Here is a 21,186-nt window from a genome sequence, read left to right as displayed (position 1 = left end):
ATGTTCTAACAAAACGGTGCTTCCATCCATAGTACATCAAACGTTAGAATATTCCTTGAAAATATGTTTAATGGGAAGGTGATTCACAGGTATTCAGATATTTTTTGGCCTCCTAGGTCTGCTGATTTGACTCCCCTTAACATTTTTTATGGGATTACTTAAAACAGCAGGTTTATCAGCGAAAGCCATTTGATGATGTAGACCATTTGGAGAGGATTATTTCTAAGAACGCTAAAAAGTTATTCCAAATATGACAAAAGAAAAATTAAATGTTTACAAAAAGAAGACATTAAATTAAAATTTAATTATATTTGTTTATGTTTAATAAATATTCGTATGAATTTTTCAAGTTTTACAATAAATAATTATCATGCATTCATTACGTATGTAAATTGCAAGGCTATTTAAAAACAGGGTAATTATTTAGTTTACGTTGCACAAGCTCGATTTCCTTGAAATTTTAGTATTTCATACAGTTTTTGATGCTGAAAATGAAGATGTATATATGTTGAGCGCGGAAATCATCCATTCACATACTTTTTCTAAATTGAAAATTTAGATAAGTTAGGTTAGGTTAGACTATGTTAGGTTAGGTTAGGTTAGGATAGGTTTGGTTAGGCTAGGTTAGGTTAGGTTACTTATCTCGTTATGGAGAACTAGATCTCATTATCGTCAGAATTTTGGGTAATTTCTATTTAAAATAAATTATTCATATTCCAATAGAATTGAAGCATTTATTGAAAGAATGTCACGAATGTATCCAATAGAAATTAATGATTATTTGTACGTGTAAATAAATTATTATTGTTAGAAATTGATTTGTGTCATTACATTAGTCGTAACTAATTATATTTATTGTTGGAGAGGATTGGGGGCGGGGAAGGGGCTCATAAAAGCTTTTACCTGAACCTCTCCTATATATATGTATATATATATATATATATATATATATATATATATATATATACATCTTCTTTTTCAGCATAAAAAGCTGTATAACATACTAAAATTTCAAGTAAATCGGGCGCATGCAACCTAAGCTAAATAATTACCAAAAACAGTGATGAATAGAAAGGTTTTCATATTTTTAACAGGTACAAAGATAAACTGTATCCAGCCAGAATAATTAATACGTGATGATTAGTAAATAATCACAATACCTGAATATTCATAATAAATGGCTGTAATTGCATATTTGAATATAACTTTTCATTCAAAACTACTTTATAACATTTTTCTGAATTGCGAAAAATAAGGATTTTTTACTTTTGCATAATATTCAAATTTTTTGACAAACCTCGTATACTGCATCAAAAAACGGATATCTGATAGTTGCATTTTAACTTTTGAACCATGCAGAACTTTTTATCAAGAATAACTTTTTTTCATAAAACCACTAATAAAAAAGGTTTCTATATGGTTAAAATCAGATATTTATTTATCAGTTCATAGAATTGCTATTGTCGAACATTGACAAATTGAGAGATTTTATCTATTATACCATAAAAATATTATAGTCATATTTATGACGCATGTTCAGCATAAAGGATTTAAAGTAAAACCGTCTAATGGTAGAATAACTAGACAAACAAAACGGTGTAAATTAAAATAAAATATTACTGATATCAAATGACTGAGATGGAAAATATGATTATTCACCTTCCAAATAAATAATATAATAGGTGTTATTAATTTTTATTAAGACAACAGGGTGACCTTTTATTTTGTAAACCAAACGATTCTGCAAATAATTTCTAGATAAATACTTTTTATATTTGGCTGAACTTCCGAAAAACGCCAATGAAATTTTACAGGTGACGTCGATATTTTTGAAATTCCTGCGACCTCGCAAGGTCGAAAATCGTGGTCATTTCGTCCGCAGGTTGTAAGTAGGAGCAGAAATATCCGCCATTTTGCTCGTTCCTCAAATTAGTGGTAAATAAAACATTGCAAGCTTAAAACATTTCTTGTAGTTTGGTTTTTTGAGTTAAAATTAGAAGGAATACTTTCAAAAATGTAAGATGGGTTAGGCTAGGTTAAGTTAGGTTAGGTCAAGTTAAGTTAGGTTGAGTTAGGAGGTTAAGTTAGGTTAGGTTAGGTTAAGTTAGGTTAGATAAAGTTGGGTTAGGTTAGGTTAGGTCCAGTGCGTTAACTATCGTATTTCTATTTTTCTTTCCTTTTCCGTGGCACGAATAGGCCTTTTTAGACCGTTTTTAGTGCATGCGCACGATCCCAGGTATATTTTCTTACTCCTTATTCGATTGTGACCATTCTCTATCATTTTTACTTTCCAAATCCTCTTGGCGTTTTTCGGAAGTTTATCCTTTGCAAAACATTTTGAAACTGGAAAGTATAGAAATTCTCTAAAATGGTATATACAGAGACTTACCACTGAAATCATATTTTATAAATCTAATTTTTATTTTTGTTGTTTTAAACGTAAACCGTTTCTGAAATAAACACAGCCGTAAATTTATGAATTCATTAAAGCAGGTATTGAATGTATTTTCAGGGATCGACTCAAATATTTAATGCCAGATTTTTTTCGTTACTATTTACTGAAAAAGCAAGAAATAAAAAAAATATGATTATTATCAAGAATAAGATGAATTCACTATTTATATATCTCCCAACCTATTGATATGTATCAATTTTATGAATGGTTTGGATCTCATTAAAAGGCAGGGTTTCTCATACACGCTACCCCTTTTCGCCCACATAACATTTTAGGTACCTCTTCTCAGTTACCGTTATTAAGTAAACATTGACTGCAATGGAGAAATTTGTAACTATTTTATGTAGTATACTTTCAGCCTTTGAACAAAAACGCCCAATATTTAAAGAACAATCCCCTGGGTTCCAAATCCATATACATACATAAGGTCTGCATACTCAACAACCTTCAATTTGAACCTCAGAAATATCTAGAAAGTAGCAACCAATCTAGTTATGGAAAAAAACCTACAAAAAGGATCCCCTTTTTGCGTGAATCCTACCAAACTTTCAGAAAACTGCTGATTGGATACTCATAATATGATGATTCCATAAGCACTTGCAGCATAAGCAGATTTTTGTGTCAAAAAACTGTTAATTAGACAATCTAGGGTAAGCTTATATACGGCCGTGGGGGTAAACAATCAACTTTCACGTTTATACCCGTGTTAGTTTTTCTTGGTTTTTTCCGTTAGTGAGGGTTGTTTTGTATTATTTTAAGGTATTAAGATTATTCCATAGATACTTTTAATATCCATTTCAGTGAAACTAATACAGCTAAAACCGAATATTTTTGCAGTTTCTCTTCAGTCAGTCTGAAGCAGTTCACAAAATTTGGAATACTTCTATTTATTTTGGGCTTAAGTTACGGGAGTTGTTTGAACATCAATATCCACTTTTGGGATATTGACAACAAGTTTATTAAATATAAATTAGTACTTCTTAAAGGTACAAAGTGATAACCCAGTTCCTTTTCATTAGATAAAGAGTTCTTTAGTCATAATTCTGCTCATTTTACTCATTTATCACATGTTTCCAATATATTCACCTTTCAGAATATATTTAACACTTATCTACACTAAGCACAGCACTGAATAGTCGAAAAAAAAAATGAGTCGTATTAACTCTTCAAGAAATCAAACTGGAAATCATCAGAAGGTGTAAAATTCAACAAATAACTTCACAAACCGCACACAAACTTACGGTAAAAGCATTTGTTTACCCCACGATGACCATTTTTATACGAGCATCAGCTGATTTTGACAGTTGGCGAGACCGCACAACTAATTGCCAGCAATATTTAAAAAAAAAGCTTGAAGATGCAAAGTGATAACTCAATTGCAGCAAAGGTATAAGGATAAACTTTAGATTGAGTTAATTTCTTTTCATTAGATAAAGAGAGCTTTCGTTTCCAATCTATTCACCTTTCAGAATATATTTAACACTTATCTACACTAAGCACAGCACTGAATAGTCGAAAAAAAAATGAGTCGTAGTAACTCTTCAAGAAATCAAACTGGAAATCATCGTAAGGTGTAAAATTCAACAAATAACTTCACAAACCGCACACAAACTTACGGTAAAAGCATTTGTTTACCCCACGATGACCATTTTTATACGAGCATCAGCTGATTTTGACAGTTGGTGAGACCGCACAACTAATTGCCAGCAATATTTAAAAAAAAAGCTTGAAGATGCAAAGTGATAACTCAATTGCAGCAAAGGTATAAGGATAAACTTTAGGTTGAGTTAATTTCTTTTCATTAGATAAAGAGAGCTTTCGTTTCCAATCTATTCACCTTTCAGAATATATTTAACACTTATCTACACTAAGCACAGCACTGAATAGTCGAAAAAAAAATGAGTCGTAGTAACTCTTCAAGAAATCAAACTGGAAATCATCGTAAGGTGTAAAATTCAACAAATAACTTCACAAACCGCACACAAAATTACGGTAAAAGCATTTGTTTACCCCACGATGACCATTTTTATACGAAGCACAGCTGATTTTGACAGATGGTAATACTAGTCAACTAATTGCCAGCAATATTTAAAAAAAAAGAAGATTTCTCAAACTCTCTACTAGAAATTCTAAATTCTCATTATCAAACATAAATTTTTCGAATACTTGGAAGACTTTAAATTTAGTAGCAAAATATAATTAGTTCTAGATAAGTTAATATAATTTTTTTCAATAACTCACTATGCACTCTAATGGATATTTCCACCGTAATTTGTAAAAAGAAGAATTTGAAGTAAAAAAAATATAAATCTATTTTGTGAGTGAAAATTTTGGTAGATCTATCGCGTAAAAATGTTTACAATTATTAGTGTTATCTATGTGGTAGAATTCATATAAAAATAGCCTTATCAATAGTGTCACCTTTATTTGTGAAAGATAACCTGGAGTACCTGGCTCGTCTAATAAACTGTACAATAGATAAGTAATTAATATGTGTAGTGCTGCCATGAGTTGTGCAGAGGGGATTGTGAAGTTTTTAGTTGCCGGAGCAAATCTAATTTTTGCTGTAAGTACTCCTACATTCAAATAAGAAATTTCTATTAACAAGTATTTACAAACACATATGATTTGATTCAATTTACGTTATTGGGTAATTGATAAATATTTAGAAAAAGTAGTGGCTGAAGAAAGTAATAATCTATCACTAGTTGTCCGCTAAATGGATAATTAAAACAACTAAATCGTGCGATTATCCAATGGACATAATGACTTAATCGTTCTATAACATATTGTTATGAATAAGATCACAAAATGGTTCCTGTCCAGCTAGTATGAAATTTTAATAATTCGGCGAATTCGCGCGGCGTCTTTTACATTTTTTATAAATGGCGGAAGCGCTTTTGATGACTTTTTATTATAGCGGGCGGTTTATTCACAATATTTCTTTCAAATAATATCTAGAAATGTCTATTTATTTGTTTCTTTTTGTTCTAGAACTTTGTAGAATTCTATTTGTGGTATATAAATAAGTTTATGTAAATTGTTATAAGTTAAGTGAATTATAGTATGTAAATAAATTAAGAACGTGATTGTAAATAAATACGAAAAACGTTACTACTTCGTAGACATCCGTACCTGAAAATTATCTCAAATAATTATGATTCCAAAACAAGGGAAAGACAACATAAAGCCACATCTTACTAGACCTTACACTTATTAGCTTGCAGTTCATCTTGTCCAAGGTATTTGAAAAAATCTAAGTACATGAACAGATCAAATAGCATTTTAAAAGAAATAAAAGTCATACCACAACACCAATTCGGATTCCAAAATAAACATGACACAAGGCACACCGACTAATCAAAGAATTTGCTCAGCAGCCTTCTTGGACATCTCACAAGCCTTCGACAAAGTAGGATTATAGTACAAATTGTATTTAATCTACTACTAATTAGCAAAACAGCATTGGGGACATTCTCTGATGATACTGCCATATTATTGTCCCACAGATATCCCACAGCTGCCTCAAGGAAGTTGCAGCTGAATCTAAACAAGATCCATTTATGGCTCAATGTATGGCGTATTGAAACCAATGAATCCAAGTCCGTTCATGTTACGTTTACACTTGGAAAGGAAACATGTCCTCTTGTGAAAAATTAATGAAGCAAAACTCCCACAAGTTAAATACTTAGGACTTCACTTAGACCGAAGGCAATAAAAGCATCGTCAAGCCGGTATGGAGTTACGAAATTTAGCTCTGGAGGACAGCCAGCAATTCCAACATAGAGATCCTGCAGAGATTCCAAAACAAGGTGCTGTGCATTATTGTCAACACTCCCAGATATGTGCTCAATAGTGTTAGTGTGCGTTCACATTGGCGACGCTCAAGCGGTGAGCGATGCCGCTTTTGCGATGTCATCGCGCGTCGTTTTAGTTATTTTCTAGCTTTCGAACCAAAAAGACGAAACGAATTTGGTATCCAAACGATTATTACACGACTGCGAAGGCTAATTTTAAAGAAAAGCAAAAAATACAAGGCGTTCATGAATTTAATAGAGATAAATTTGCTTATGGCGAATTCCATCACCTTTATCATGAACTTCGTAGTGATCCAATACGATTTTTTCAGTTTTTAAGAATATTAGTGGAAAAGTTTGATTACATTCTAGGTAAAATCATGCAATTTTTATTTGCATGTTTATGATACGTTTATAGTAAATACAATAAAACGAAAAAAAGGACAATGCATGTAACTAGTAATGGATGTTTTGCATTCTACAAGCTTGTGTTCCTGAAGAATATTCTGGAGGTACTATATATGCTTATTGGTTTTCTTGAGGATGTGTTTCTGAAGAATATTCCTGAGGCACTATATATCCTAGTTGGTTTTCTTGAGGATGTGTTTCTGAAGAATATTCTGGAGGTACTGTAAATCCTTGTTGTTTTTCTTGAGGATGTGTTTCTGAAGAATATTCTGGAGGTACTATATATCCTTATTGGTTTTCTTGAGGATGTGTTTCTGAAGAATATTCCTGAGGCACTATATATCCTAGTTGGTTTTCTTGAGGATGTGTTTCTGAAGAATATTCTGGAGGTACTGTAAATCCTTGTTGTTTTTCTTGAGGATGTGTTTCTGAAGAATATTCCTGAGGCACTCTGTATCCTAGTTGGTTTTCTTGAGGATGTGTTTCTGAAGAATATTCCTGAGGCACTCTATATCCTTGTTGGTTGAGGATGTGTTTCTGAGGAATATTCTGGAGGTACTGTAAATCCTTGTTGTTTTTCTTGAAGATGTGTTTCTGAAGAATATTCTGGAGGCGATGAAGCTCAAAAAAACGAACAAGATCGAAGCTCTAGCAGCGCGATGCGTTCCATCGCGCGACGTTGAGCGGCGGTCTTTTGCATTGTGTACACATTCATTCAAAATCTATAGCCAGAAAGATGTTTTAACACCGCTGAAGCGGCATCGCTCCACGCTTACCGCTTGAGCGTTGCCAATGTGTCAATAGACCAGACAAAAGATTATTTAATCGGAGTAGTAAAAGCCGGCGTCTTAAAATAATTAGGCCATCTGTTTTAACAAATATAATCATGTAGTTATAAGTAATTTTTCTTAACCCTACAAAAAAAGTATGTACTATAGTACACTGGTACTACACAGATTGCCGAAGTGTCTCCTCTGTTGGTTGTAGTCCAGCTATCTAATGTCGTTTTCCACCTGAAAAATTTCCACGTAATCGTAGCAATCAAGGATAGTCATTTTATCACTTTTATTTCCTGGTGTTTATTTAATGATCAAACATAGATAATACGTCTCACACCTCTTTATACGGTTTTGCTCGAAATGAGTAATACCAAACAAATAATCAGGAATCATCCTGATGAAGCAATCAAAAGTTGTGAGAGAAATATAAAATATAAATTGAAAGTCGATAAACCAGATTCTTTTAGATATTGGATGTGTTAATGCAATAATTAATGAAATGACAAAATATTTTAGAAAACCGCGACAGGCCGATTGATAAGTTACATCCCATTTCCTTGGAAAAAAACGTTAAGAAAAGTTTTTGCTAAAATTACATATTGAAGAAAGAGAATTGGGGGAAAAAGACAAATCATTTAGGTTTAGGTTAACCAAACACTTTGAAGTGGTCGATATAATAATATACAGTGTGATTAGATTGAAAGCATGAAGTAAATCTAAGTAATATACAGGGTATCTCGCATAAGAATCGATACAGAGCAAAGGAGAATCCAAAATATAACAATTGTGAGCAATTAACCTCCATATCAATTTTGATCCAAGGGGAATTATAGGTCTTCTAAAATAAGGCTCGAAATTTGTAAAAAAAAATTTCTTAGCAACCCTTTGATTCAAAAATATCAAATTTGGTCCACTATATGAAACAGTCACCAAGTAATCATCGAACCATATTGGGAGATTGATTGACCTAATTCCAGGAGAATTCCACTTTGTTCAAATTTTTCTGCATTTCAATTTTTTCCTTATGTAAGTTACACGATGTTCGACAGTATGCAATTCAATTAGAAATGTTTTATTGTATTTTAATTTTTCCCGTAACTATTTTCACTAAATAATTACAATTTATGATAATTTCCTTCAGAATGTCTCTTTATGACGAACGGTTTTTTTGGCATTAACAATGATCTAAAAATCTACATATCTCCTAAGCCATAAATATAAAATATATTTTTGAAATCTACGTAAAATTTTAGTATATTTTTGTATGAAAATTGTTTTTGGAAAATAGAAACTTCTTGTAAAAAATTTGACCGTTACAGACCCTTATAAATTATTTTTTTACGAGGATTCCCTTAAAAATATGAAAATGGTTTCTATTCGGTTGCTTTGGGCAAGATTAGACGTATATGAATCTATGTTGAAAAATTTTTTATTTTATATAGGGTGTGTATAAAAAGTGTTCAAAGTTTAACTTCATAAATATCAAATTTCTTCTTCATTGCATCTCTAAAAATTTACAGAAAATATTTAATATCTTTTATGTATAGAAAAGTATACATGAATTTTTCTTATTTTTCACCATTGAATGCATTAAAATAGAAAAAAATGGGTAGTTATAATTTAAAAATAAAAAAAATCAATATTTATGAAGTTAAACTTTGTACACTTTTTATTCACACCCTGTATAAAATGAATAATTTTTCAACATAGGTTCAAATACGTCTAACCTTGCTTGAAGCAACCAGATAGAAACCATTTTCATATCTTTAAGGGTATTCTCGTAAAAAAATAATTTACAAGGATCTGCAACGTTCAAATTTTTTACAAAAAAAATTAATAACTCAAGAAGTATGTATTTTCCGAAAAAAGTTTTCAGACAAAAGTATACTATAATTTTACGTAGGTTTCAAAAATATATTAATATACAGTTTGCTCTATTCAAAATAACAAAGTTGCAGTCGGCTATCTAATATTTTAGTTAAAATTTTCATGATTTTACTATAAGTATTTTGCCATATACAGATAGTATTAACTCATCATGGGACACCCTGTATATCTCCTAAGCCATAAATTTCATACAGTTAAACAAAGAGTACTTTTTGATTGAAAAATTCATTTTTTTATCTTTAGATTATACAGGTTGTCCTTGTAAAAGCTACGGATTGTTAACTATAGGACATGAACCGCCCCCGGCCTCCGGATAGTAGTGTAGATTTATTCATTTCATCACACTACATAAACATACGTAATCATCCATTAAAAATTCATAATATTCGACATATGACCCAGAAATGAGGAGTCGTATGGTCACGTCATCTATTCATTCCCGAATTTTTTGCATCAAGTCCCGGAACATCCTGTATAAAACCTATTATTATTTCCGTACAGCAAATTTTCTTAAATCTTTGATGTAACACATACTAATGTTCTTTGTGCTCTTCGTTGGATACCCTTATTACAGTATTGAAATCATAACCTCATTTTATCGATATATATTCTTATTCGCAGACACTCAGTAACATCTTTTAGACTCCCTTATGAAAACCTACTTGTTCACTAAATCTACACTCATCCTACTTTGTAAACATTAATTTTTATCTATTATTTCTTCCTAATGTATTTTTTAAACCAAGTTTTGCTTCTTCGCCCTCATAATGATATATATCTTGATCGAGTTCCATGTAATGCCTCGTCACAATTCACTTTTTCCTTTTTCTGAACTTCGCTGTCCTTCACTTTTTACTTTTATTATCTCTAAGACTGATCTTAATATGCGGAAACTAGCACAGATCACATTCATTGTTGTTTGAAAACTCACCGAGTCAATTTGTTCGCAGTCATATGATTTTGAACGATAAAAACTATTTGTTACCCTTAAACGGCTGTCTACTGTCAAATTTCATGAACTGCGTTATTGAAAAGTCACTGATGTTTGCCGTTTTTATACTTTTCGGTATTTCAGCTTATTGGTATTAAACTTTAGTGCAAAATCCGCGTGATGGATTGAATTTTTGATAACTGCTCAATAACAATTTTAAAAGACCAAGAATCGATTTCATAATTAGATAAATATCATGAAAAAATTACACAAAAATCGAAAGTTTCCACAGAGAATTGAATGCGACGTTAGAAAATTTTTATGGGTTAGTTATAGTTTCCGAAAAGTCTTTCTGTAACCCATTGTGTTTTTGGTTATAAAACTTCGTTTTTTCTTTTTCCAATTTAACGATCAATATAAAACAAAATTATAGAACCTCTTCAACGACACTCATATCGGTGAATTAAATTATTATCATTTTTATTGTTATTATCTATATATCGAAATATAATCATTTAAGAATCTTATGATTCAATGACGTTCATTCTTAGATAAATACTAAACTTAGATAAGTCCTACTTATCAGAAGGTATGAGTAATTACTGAATGGAAGATCAAAGAAAATTGTTTAATAATTTGTAGAACCACATAATGGCGTTTGGTGAAAGTTGTGTGAAATTTTACTTATCAGGAGCTAACTTTACGATTTCTGTGAGTAATTGATAAATCTTATTTGAAAATATATTCTTAATGTTTTCGATGAATATTTGATATTTTTATCAGACGAATTTCTGGTAAACACATTTCACGACATTCTTTATCTATTTCTACTTCTATTTCCAATGAAAAAACAAATAAACAAACAGACAAAAGTTAGTTCTTTTCTAAACGATACAACTGGACTATAGGAACCTAAAGAGCTCGCACGTGAAGGCGGCTAATAAAATAATAATACAGAAAATTAAACAGAGAGAAAAATCCACCAGGCCAAAAAGAAAAAAAAAAGCCGTGAGCAGCAGAGCTCCATCACGAAACTAGAATTTTTTCTACTGAATACTCGGCGATAGACCCGGTGCACCGGGTGGTCTCGAACCCTCTTGTTCAATTCCAATTGACAACAAAGAAAAAATTGTCATAATGACAAGAAATTTCGAAAATGGGAAGTAAAAAAAATCACCCTAGCAACGATCATACTCGTATTATTCGTTAAATAGGAGGCGGTCCAGTTCAACAATTACAACGATCAAAATGATTTCGGGCGTTTTGTGCTAGAAGAACTGAAGAAGACAACTTTGAACTTGAGAAAGACAATTCTTCAACATCATCCCTACTTGCATGCGAAGTTCGAACCCTCTAGTTAAACTTTTTTTGGCCAAAAAATAAGAAAATATAACAAAAATGACCATAAAATGGAGAGGGGTGGAGATGGAAAGTTTCGACCTTAGACAGGAAATCATCTCGCAACTAATTGGACCTACATGTGAAATTTTATTTTTCAGTCGCTTTTCGTTTGAACTGCAGAGGTGAGCAAAGGTCAAAAACCACTTTTTTTGCACTGCGACCCCTCGAAATATTCATTTGTTTTAAACCAAACTCTAATAACATCAATCCGCCGCCAAAAAAGCCATGTTTGCTAATTTTGAACCAAATCGGACCCATAGCAATTGCTCCAGAGACGAAAATAAGAATTGTAGCTTAAACATATATATATATATATATATATATATATATATATATATATATATATATATATATATATATATATATATATATATATATATATAAACTAGAGACATTCGAAAAATCATCATAATCGTGTTCAGGAGGTCTCAAAACATGGGAAAAATTATGTGCCCCCCATTTTTCTTCTAGTCATGCCTACCGTAATAGTCTAATTTTTCTTTGAAAAATTCGACTAATATTACAGACTGCTACAGATAAAAATGACAAACAATATGAATAGGAAAGAAGAAAAAAAGTAAAGGAAATGTGTAGTAGAAAACAATGAAAAGGAATGGAGAACAGAATGAATTAAACTATAAAAAAATGTACAATTCCAAATAAAATCTAATAAAATGCCATCTGAGCAGAAGACAATGTATATAAAAAATTAGAAGGCAAATAGGAAGCAAGAATAGTAAATGCAGGAAACGATGGAGCAAGTTAAATTAACTCGGTTGTTGGTATTTCTTATTAATAAAATTGTTCGTGAAATGAATATCAATCTCAAACTGTTTTTAATCATTTTTTTTTGTTTTAGCTTGGAGGACTCGCTCTTCTGATCGTAGGCATCTTATATAAGGTGAATTTCAGTCACTACACAGATGCAATTCCAGACGATTATCAATCAATAGGTCTAGCGCCTGTTTTGACCATCATAGTAGGATCTATAATATTTGTCATAGCTTTTTTTGGATGCTGCGGAGCTTTCAGAGAGAGCTCATGTATGCTAACCACAGTACGTATAGACAATATTTTCATTTATATATGTAGAGTTTATGCAGTATTATCGCGTGCTTTTGTCTCTAAATGATGCGTCAGATAATAGACACGTGTCATATTTCGAACTTCGATACACCGCATGCCTTAAATTGTTACGCGAACACCACCTCTTCCAAATTTGGGGAAAATAAGAAAATCAGGATTATATTTAATACAGTTTCATTCACTTTCTTCTCCACCAACGACTAAATACCCCATCTTCATTTGAAAAATGTTTTACAACTCGACAAAGCAGGATATACGATCTAAAATATGTTTGGCATGCACGGATCCGCGTGTTCCAAAACAATTTTGCTCGTATACAACTAGAATAAATCGAGATCAGACTAGAAATGGCTCGAAAGGCATTTGTCAAGTAATCCTCAATGTTTGCAAACAGAAATCTAAACCTCCACGTCAGAATAGGATTCATGGAATGTTATGTGTGGTCAATACTACCGGGAACTTGGACCTTGACAGCTCAAATGATCAAAAAACTTGAAGCATTTGAGATGTGGACGCTACCTGAAGATACCTGGACTGATAGAATCACCAACGACGATGTACTAAGATGCTTTGGTCGCTAAAGAAAGCTGTTGACCATTATTAAACAGAAATCTAAACCTCCAAGTCCGAATAGGATTCATGGAATATTATATGTGGTCAATAATGCTGGTAACTTGGACTTTGACAGCTCAAATGATAAAAAAAACTTGAAGTATTTGAGATGTGGATAGATCCTGAAGATAACCTGGACTGACGGAATCACCAACGACGAAGTACTAAGACGCATTGGTTGCTAAAGAAAGCTGTTGACAATTATTAAGAAAAACATCTTACATAGCACACGACGAATACCTACTGCTACAGAACATAATGCAGGGCAGAGTAAAGGGAAAGAAAGGTATCAGAAGGAAGAAGAGACGTGTTGCGAGGGACAGAGACGCATTTAAAAACATAGTCGCCAACCTGCAATGAGAAGACGGCATGAAAAGAAGAACTCCTACTGAATAAATTCAATTTATACCTGGATCGTAAAATGTGAAACTTTCATATATTTGAAAAAATTAGAAATTAAGTCATTCCCAGATCCAGACTCTTCAAGTTCTTGATCACGTGAATTCCTAATTTCCTTATTTTTGATATTTTATTTGTGATGAATAATCTCATATAATGGTTTGTATCCCAAATTTTTTACTGGAGGGATAGATGTAAAAAGAAAGTCTTAATCGGTACACTTTTTGTTTGATATTGATTGCAATTGTTGTTGTTCCTCGTTCTTCTGGTACAATCAAGGGTTCTAAACTCTCCTTCAATTTTTTTTCTAAACCTCATAGTAGATGGACGTTCTTCCGAACAAAAGTTAACCAACACATTTTTTGCTAGCTCACCACTTACCATTTACAACGTCTTTCCGAATAGTCAAGTTACTATCGGTATAAGCTTTCCAGACTATTGATTCCAAAAAGGACATTTCGTGGATATTCTGATGTTTGTCTCCTTTTTTGTCTCGTACTTCGGGCGATTTTTTCCCAGACTGTCGGCCAGTTTCCTTTTCCGACTCTCTGTTACTCGGTGGTTATAGTGGAATACATTGGATTTCGATATGACCAACAACCAAGAACTTCAAATCTATGGTACAAATGTGGGAGTCAAAAACATTGTTGCACCAAATCTATTTAAATTTTGTCCTCCGCATCGATCACTGAAACACGGTATGCGACTAATTCCAAGAGGAAGTGTTGCTATTTCACAACTTAAATCGCTGCTGGTGAAAGAGGGCATTATTTCTAATATCTGTTGGTACCAATGGAACATGCTGCAACTAGTTTCATCCTTTACCAAAAGACGTAAAAGTTTCTTCAAATCCTTCAGCGTTAGAGCTTGAGGTTTTTTTTATTTATACAAATATGGCATTTCGGGGTGGTGGAATCCAAGATTATATTCTTCATTTAAAATTTTCCGGTATGCATAGGGTTTGGCTACCTCGCACATTAGATTAATGATGAGTGAAGGGTCTAGATATTTACGTTTTATATCAAATTGGCTGTAAAGTGATCCGCCATATGTATCGAACTTTTTGATCGGATTCGATTGTATTTTCTTTTGTCCTTTGGGTCATGACAATGTCAACAACACCTTTACGAACGCCTAGTGTGTTTAGAAACGTGGTCTTGCAAACCTTCACTTTTTATTTGTAGATAAAAACAAACAGTATAGTTTTATCTTGATGCCTCAGTAGTAGTAACTTTTTTCACAATACTATAGTACTTTCTAAAAACACAAAGTCTGCCTTTTGAAAGCTATTTTTTCGACATGTTATATTACATGTAAGCATGCTCTAGGAACAAATTTATTTCTGGTAGAAATATGAGCTTCTCCAGAAGAAACTACTTACCACAACGAACATTGGATTGAACATGTAATCATGTTATTTACAATATGTTAATTGAACAACTAGAAAACTGGATTTGGTGAGGTCTTGGTCTAGCAAGAACAAGGTAACTCAAAATATTTACCACCTCCAATTGAAATGTCTTATGACTTATCTAGTTATAGCATTGGAAAGAACTGAATCATAGCGCTACAAACCTTTATGTAACATTATTTTCCAAAAAAAGTCCAAGTTACTTAGTTGTTGTTCTAAGCCCTATCATTTGAGGGTTATTTTCTAATATTTCTTTGGCTATTTTTGTTCCAGTACGCTGTTATTTTACTTATCATATTCTTCATGCAAATTGCTATAGGAATATTTGTTATGGTGGAAGTGAATAACGAGGATACTTTCAAAACTAAAGTAGAATCAGCTATAACGAAGGTATTTACTCCGGTCATACAAAATACAGATAACACCACCAAAGAGCTGGTAGACCTCATCCAAAAAGAGGTAAGTTTCAATTTTATTTATATTTGTATAATATCTCATTTATCAAATTCTAATTTGAAAGCATAACGAACTATATAGTTAGAGAACTTTAGAAAATTCACAAAAGAGCCGCGTCACACTCATTTTGAACCCAAGCTAGATTTCAATTGAGCTACGCCAACCCTCTAGCGGCGAAGAAGAAAAAATTTCTGGAAGAAAGAAATAATACTGTTGATATATAAATTGTATCTTTGACATGGTGCAGTCTATGAGTCCTTGGCCTTCAAGAATTTGTAGAAGGATTTGGAGCAACACAAATCAAAAACAACATTTTCGACAATTAAAAATTGGAGTTGTTTCGCTGGGGACGAGAATCATTAGAAGATGACTCACGCGCGGGAGGTCCTGTGATGGTGACTACTCCAGAACACATTAAATTAATAAAAAAAATTTGTTGTCAGTTATCAATCTAAAAACATTCCAGCAAAGACTGGCATTTCCAAAACAAGTGCTCTAAGGATCCTACAAGAATATTTAAATATGACAAAAATACGAAGGTATCCTTATTGACTTTAAAGAATCAGAAGCTGGCAGTGTAATTACGACCACTGAGTAGATCTCCGCGTTTATAATGATAAATAAACGGTTTTCTCAATCACGTTGCTTTGGAATCAAACACTTTCGATATTTTTATGTCTATAACGATATTTGACATAACTAAATAGACCTCATTGTTAATTGAAAAAGTGTGATTGAGCAAGTAATTGTCGCTCAATTTCTTTTTTGTAAGTGGAGGAAATAAACAATGTTGACTATATTTTTTAATTTTTTCGATTTAATTGATGAATAATGATCTATTATGATCGCTCAGCTTCTGATCATCGTCGGTTTTAGACCCGAATCGAAGGATTCACAGTGAGACAATGAGAATGAATTTCTCATGGGTTCCATAGGGTTTGAGTTTTCGCAAACAAAAACCGTATCGATGACCGCAACTAACAAATTCAGTCTAAAAAACAAGAAAATGGAACATATTTCTGTTATCATGACTTCACGCCGACTGACATGATCCGAACTGTACAAATTTTTGTTATTGATCTTATGGAGATGTAATCCCTTATTCTTAATTTTTTTCAGTTTAAGTGTTGTGGTATAAAATCTTCGAGTGATTGGACTACCCCACCGGATACTTGCTATTCAAATCAGAATTCTACAGGAACTTTATATACTCAGGGCTGTGCGGAAGCTTTTTACGAGTTTTTGGAGAACTCCTTGAAAATTATCGGAATCGTTATTTTGACCCTTTCATCTTTAGAGGTAAATACTAAAAATTGAACTCTTCCTGATTGAGATGATTGAAATAAGTGTTTTTTGTTAAAAGTGAAATAAAATATACAATAAAAGATGAAAATTCTTTGAGTTATAGTTTTTGATTTTGAGAATCGGTCGCTAGTGACCTCTTGGGGAGTCGTGATGATTCAAAAGTTATATTATTGTGATTATAAGGTGATGAATAATATTTTAACCAATATTTTTTTTTATTTCAGATAATTGGCTCTATATTTTCACTTTGCTTATCAAGCAGCATCAAAAATAGGGAAAGAAGATTTAGGTATTAAATTTATCTGTTATCATGGTTAGATAACGACAACATATTAGCAAATATTCGAACAAATCCAAAAATACACGAAACTTGTGAACGTAGAATATTTTATTGAACTATCAGTATTTGTAGACAAATAAATTTTGTTATAACACTTTTGCAAATTTCTTCAAATGATTATGACTTCCTAATTAAGAAATGTACCAAATGCGACGCTCTTTGACGTCGTCTTCAGATCGGTTCTCAAGCCCGAACGACGGGTGTTAAGATGCTCTGATGAGACGTAATAACGTCGAAACTAGTCAGTGCTTAAGACCCTCTCCTTGCAATTGCGAGCCATTGAGGATGTTAATATCGACAAAAAGATCAATTGCATAGATAAGATATCTAAATCCCCAACGCACTATTCGTTATTTTACCACAACCGTCAAGGTCTCCCTCTAGGCGCGCAATCTCGTTATGTAGAAGCCAGACCTCGTATACGTCGTTTCCATAGTCCTATACTTTGATTAATGTTTCAAATATTCACACTTCTGTTCATTGAAATACAAAGTATTTCAAAAAAAGGCGAACCCTCTCTTAGTTAGAAAACTGAAAGATATTTGCGCTTTGATCAGTAAAAAATTTTCGTAACTCCATCCGTATCCTCGATAAAGGGCGTATACACATTTTTAACGAATTTTGCCGTAACTACTGGCGAAATTATATTCAAAAATTGTTTTGAAATACCCTGTATATGTATTTTTTTCCTCGTTTCAACATACAATAATTTAATAACCTTTCTATTGTAGCAATCTTGTGTAATATTAATTGAAAGGAGCTGAAAATAAATATTGTAAATAGTAAAATCGATAAAACAAAAAAATTATTTATTTCATTTCATTTCATCCATTGATTTTTGCAATTCACCATCTATTGATAAATACAGTAAACTATTCAACAAGTAGAGATGTCGATATACATTTCACTTTATTTCAAACTTATAGATACTGCTACTCTCCGACAGGTGGCAAGATGTTGAAATTTATTGTTTGTACTGTAATTTTTTAATTATTATCGCCTAGATTTATCGAAAGCAAGCAATTAGCAAAATATAGAAGCAATTTCGCAAGCTTGGTCATGTAAGACAAAAAAAAGCATCTGCCGATACAGTGAGTGTTGATATGAAATTATATATCATGCTTGGCTTTCAAGAAAACCCACATAATTCTGGTCAAAAAGCAACTCCGCCGTTTAAAGTTAGCCACACATGAATTTGTCGAAAATGAAATGCATCCCTATGAAATAATATCAACTCAGATAGTCATGGAGAGATATCCAATTAGAAGTTGTTTTGTTTTGTAATGAGAGCACATTTAAACTTCATTGGATGAGCACACAAAAAATATGTTTGCAGAAATTGTTGGACATTAAATCGTAGGTCTCTTTATGTCCCGATCCAGCAAACTCACTAATTCCTGAGAACATAATATAGTTTCAGAAAGGTGGAGCGCTGTCACACCACCAAATCAATATCGGGCAGTAACTGCACCAAATTTTTCCAAAACGCGGATCGATACAATAGCCAGCACGATCTCCTGATCTGATATCATTAGACAGCTTTTTGTAGGGATATTGTATACAAAACTGAACCTCTCAGCTTGGATTACTTAAACAGACGAATCACGCTCGCGATTAGAATAATCACGCCTGGGATATGGAATAACTTTAGAAGACATTTCTGTACCAGATTAGCATGTTGCCACGTTTTAAGTATAATGTAATGAGTTTCATTTAGGAAATTATATACAAATAACATTTCCTAAAAACAAATATCTTGTTTGTTTTTTTCTTGACATGAGATTTGTTTATGATTGTCTGGATATCAATTCACTTAAAAATAAAATAGTAGATGGTGGTTTTTAGTGAAAGGATTGCTCGGATTAAGTAAAAATGCATTGCATGTTTCCAGAATTGTTCATCCCGGATTGATTCATTGAATACAAATTCCGCTGATTTACATAGACTTTTTTCAAAAACGATAATTTGCATACAGTTTATATACACTCCATCCAGGATGCATGCGCTGATTGTCTTGAGATTTTGGAAAATGCAAACTGTAGTTGAGGGGACTAGTATGACACTCTCAACTGAAAAATGTTCAATTACGTTTTTCACTAGACATAGACCCACATTGGAGAGCTTAACTCTATGTGATCGAACATTATAGGTCTTCAACGAGTATAAATACTTGGGTATCATACTAGACAGTGAATTACTATGGTCCAAACATACGATGTAGCCCATTAGTGTGTGCAAGTGCAATAACTTACTTAAGATGGAATATACAAAAAAAATTTAAACAAAATTGTTATATTTGCACAGATACACATTGTTCAGTCTAAGAGTGACAACATGAAGTAAAGTGTTTTTAAATTGTGACGTCGCCAAATTGGAGCAAAAAATATGAAGATTTAACGAAATTTGGTGGACTCTAAATGGTGCATAGTAAACTTTATTAGTGAGAAGTAACTAAATTTGAAGGGATAAAATAGTTTTATAAGATGGTAGAATAATATACTGGATGTTCCATTAAAAAAAAAATGAAGTTTCTGCTAATTGAAATCTCCTGAATTAATGCTTACGAACCCCAAACGAAACTTCTACTCTGGGCAGTATTTATAGTGCACCAATGTTCGTCAAATCTTCATATTTTTCGCTACAACTTAACTTCACAATTTATGGGAAAAGAAAAGACAGGGCTAGGGCTAGATGCAGACGTTTACCCTTAATACTGTGTCCTGAACTTTACTTCATGTTGTCACGCTTAGGCTGAACATCCTGTATACCTCAAAATATTTTAGAAATGTGTATTTATGTAAATATAACAACTTTTATTTAAATTTTTTTTGTATATTCTATATTAAGTGAGTTATTGCACTTGCACACACTAATAGGCCACCCTGTATAAGGTATGACACGACAGCCAATGTTTTAGTGCTTTTACTATTGCTGTGTTTAATGGAAGAAAATGAAAACACAGAAAGATAATTATTTAGTTTTATTTACTTGCAAAAATACAACTTAAGTAGGTATCTAAGCTTAAACATATTTATAACTAACAAATAACAAACAAACAACAAACAAATATGAAATTAATCCCGACTACAGCAAAAAAAACTTTAATGAGATTTATAGAATTGTGATTTTTCATCGACAATTGTTTGTAGTTGTGGATTAATGAGATTTAAGATGCTCATTAGTCAATTTAGATCTGTGAACAAGCAAGGCCATTTTCCGGAAATGTGAAAAAAGCCTGTTTAGTCCATTAGTCCTTATTCTTATCCTTATTTAGCTCAATTGGTAATTAACAAGTGTAATAGTTATTTATCAAATAATGCCTAGGCACAACGATTTTTCCTATAATGAGATACGCGATATGATTTGTGTGTTTGCTACCCAACCCAATTACAAACTGTACGGAAATCTTTACAACCGCTTAGGTAAAACGGGGTCTTTACGCTATAAAACTGAGCACGGTGCTACAAAAAAACATCACTGCCGATGAAGAAGATGAAATTTTAATTTGTGTAACAGAGAATCCAGATATCAGTACTCGCCGATTAAGTCTGCAAACAGATTTTTTGCAAGATAAACAAAATGTTAATCCAGATTTTCCGGATACAATACTTTTTACTGATGAGGCAACATTTACCAGAAGAGGATTATTTAATTTTGAAAATAATCATTTGGGGGATTCTGAAAATTCACATGCTATGAGGGAAACACATTTTCAGCACGAGTGTGGTGTAATATGTGGGTATTTAATAGGTCCTTTTGAACTGCCAACCATTTAAAATCGACCTCTTTATTTAGATTTTCTTCAAGAACATTTACACGAATTACTAGAGGATATACCTCTCGCTTTAAGACAAAATATGTGGTTTTTGCACGACGGAGCACCACCACATTATTCTTTACAAGTTCGTCAATACTTAAA

At 32.4% G+C, this 21,186-nt stretch overlaps 1 protein-coding gene across 2 annotated transcripts; it reads left to right on the top strand.

Annotated features, from left to right (window-relative positions):
- Positions 1-4,874: 4,874 nt before the first annotated feature.
- Positions 4,875-18,072, top strand: LOC130446520 (CD63 antigen-like). 2 transcript variants are annotated; one of them, XM_056782834.1, is made up of 5 exons: positions 4,875-5,021; positions 12,518-12,715; positions 15,440-15,625; positions 16,742-16,921; positions 17,152-18,072. In XM_056782834.1, exons 1-5 carry the CDS (start codon positions 4,947-4,949, stop codon positions 17,221-17,223), a joined length of 711 nt encoding a protein of 236 aa, XP_056638812.1. In that variant the 5' UTR covers positions 4,875-4,946; the 3' UTR covers positions 17,224-18,072. The 2 variants fall into 2 exon arrangements, with proteins under 2 accessions (XP_056638812.1, XP_056638813.1); XM_056782835.1 differs by lacking the exon at positions 4,875-5,021 and adding an exon at positions 10,830-10,968.
- The last annotated feature ends 3,114 nt before the right edge of the window (positions 18,073-21,186 follow it).

The sequence above is a fragment of the Diorhabda sublineata genome, chromosome 7, assembly GCF_026230105.1.
Source record: "Diorhabda sublineata isolate icDioSubl1.1 chromosome 7, icDioSubl1.1, whole genome shotgun sequence".
NCBI lineage: Eukaryota > Metazoa > Arthropoda > Insecta > Coleoptera > Chrysomelidae > Diorhabda > Diorhabda sublineata.
This window is presented reverse-complemented; position numbering and strand designations above follow the sequence as displayed.

What these genes read in the sequence shown, in the direction of transcription:
- LOC130446520 (XM_056782834.1), top strand. Translation starts at nt 4,947, where the DNA reads ATGTGTAGTGCTGCCATGAGTTGTGCAGAGGGGATTGTGAAGTTTTTA. An exon ending in GCTCATGTATGCTAACCACA is followed by an intron (nt 12,716 to 15,439) that starts GTACGTATAGAC and finishes TTTTTGTTCCAG; the next exon opens with TACGCTGTTATTTTACTTAT. An exon ending in TAGACCTCATCCAAAAAGAG is followed by an intron (nt 15,626 to 16,741) that starts GTAAGTTTCAAT and finishes AATTTTTTTCAG; the next exon opens with TTTAAGTGTTGTGGTATAAA.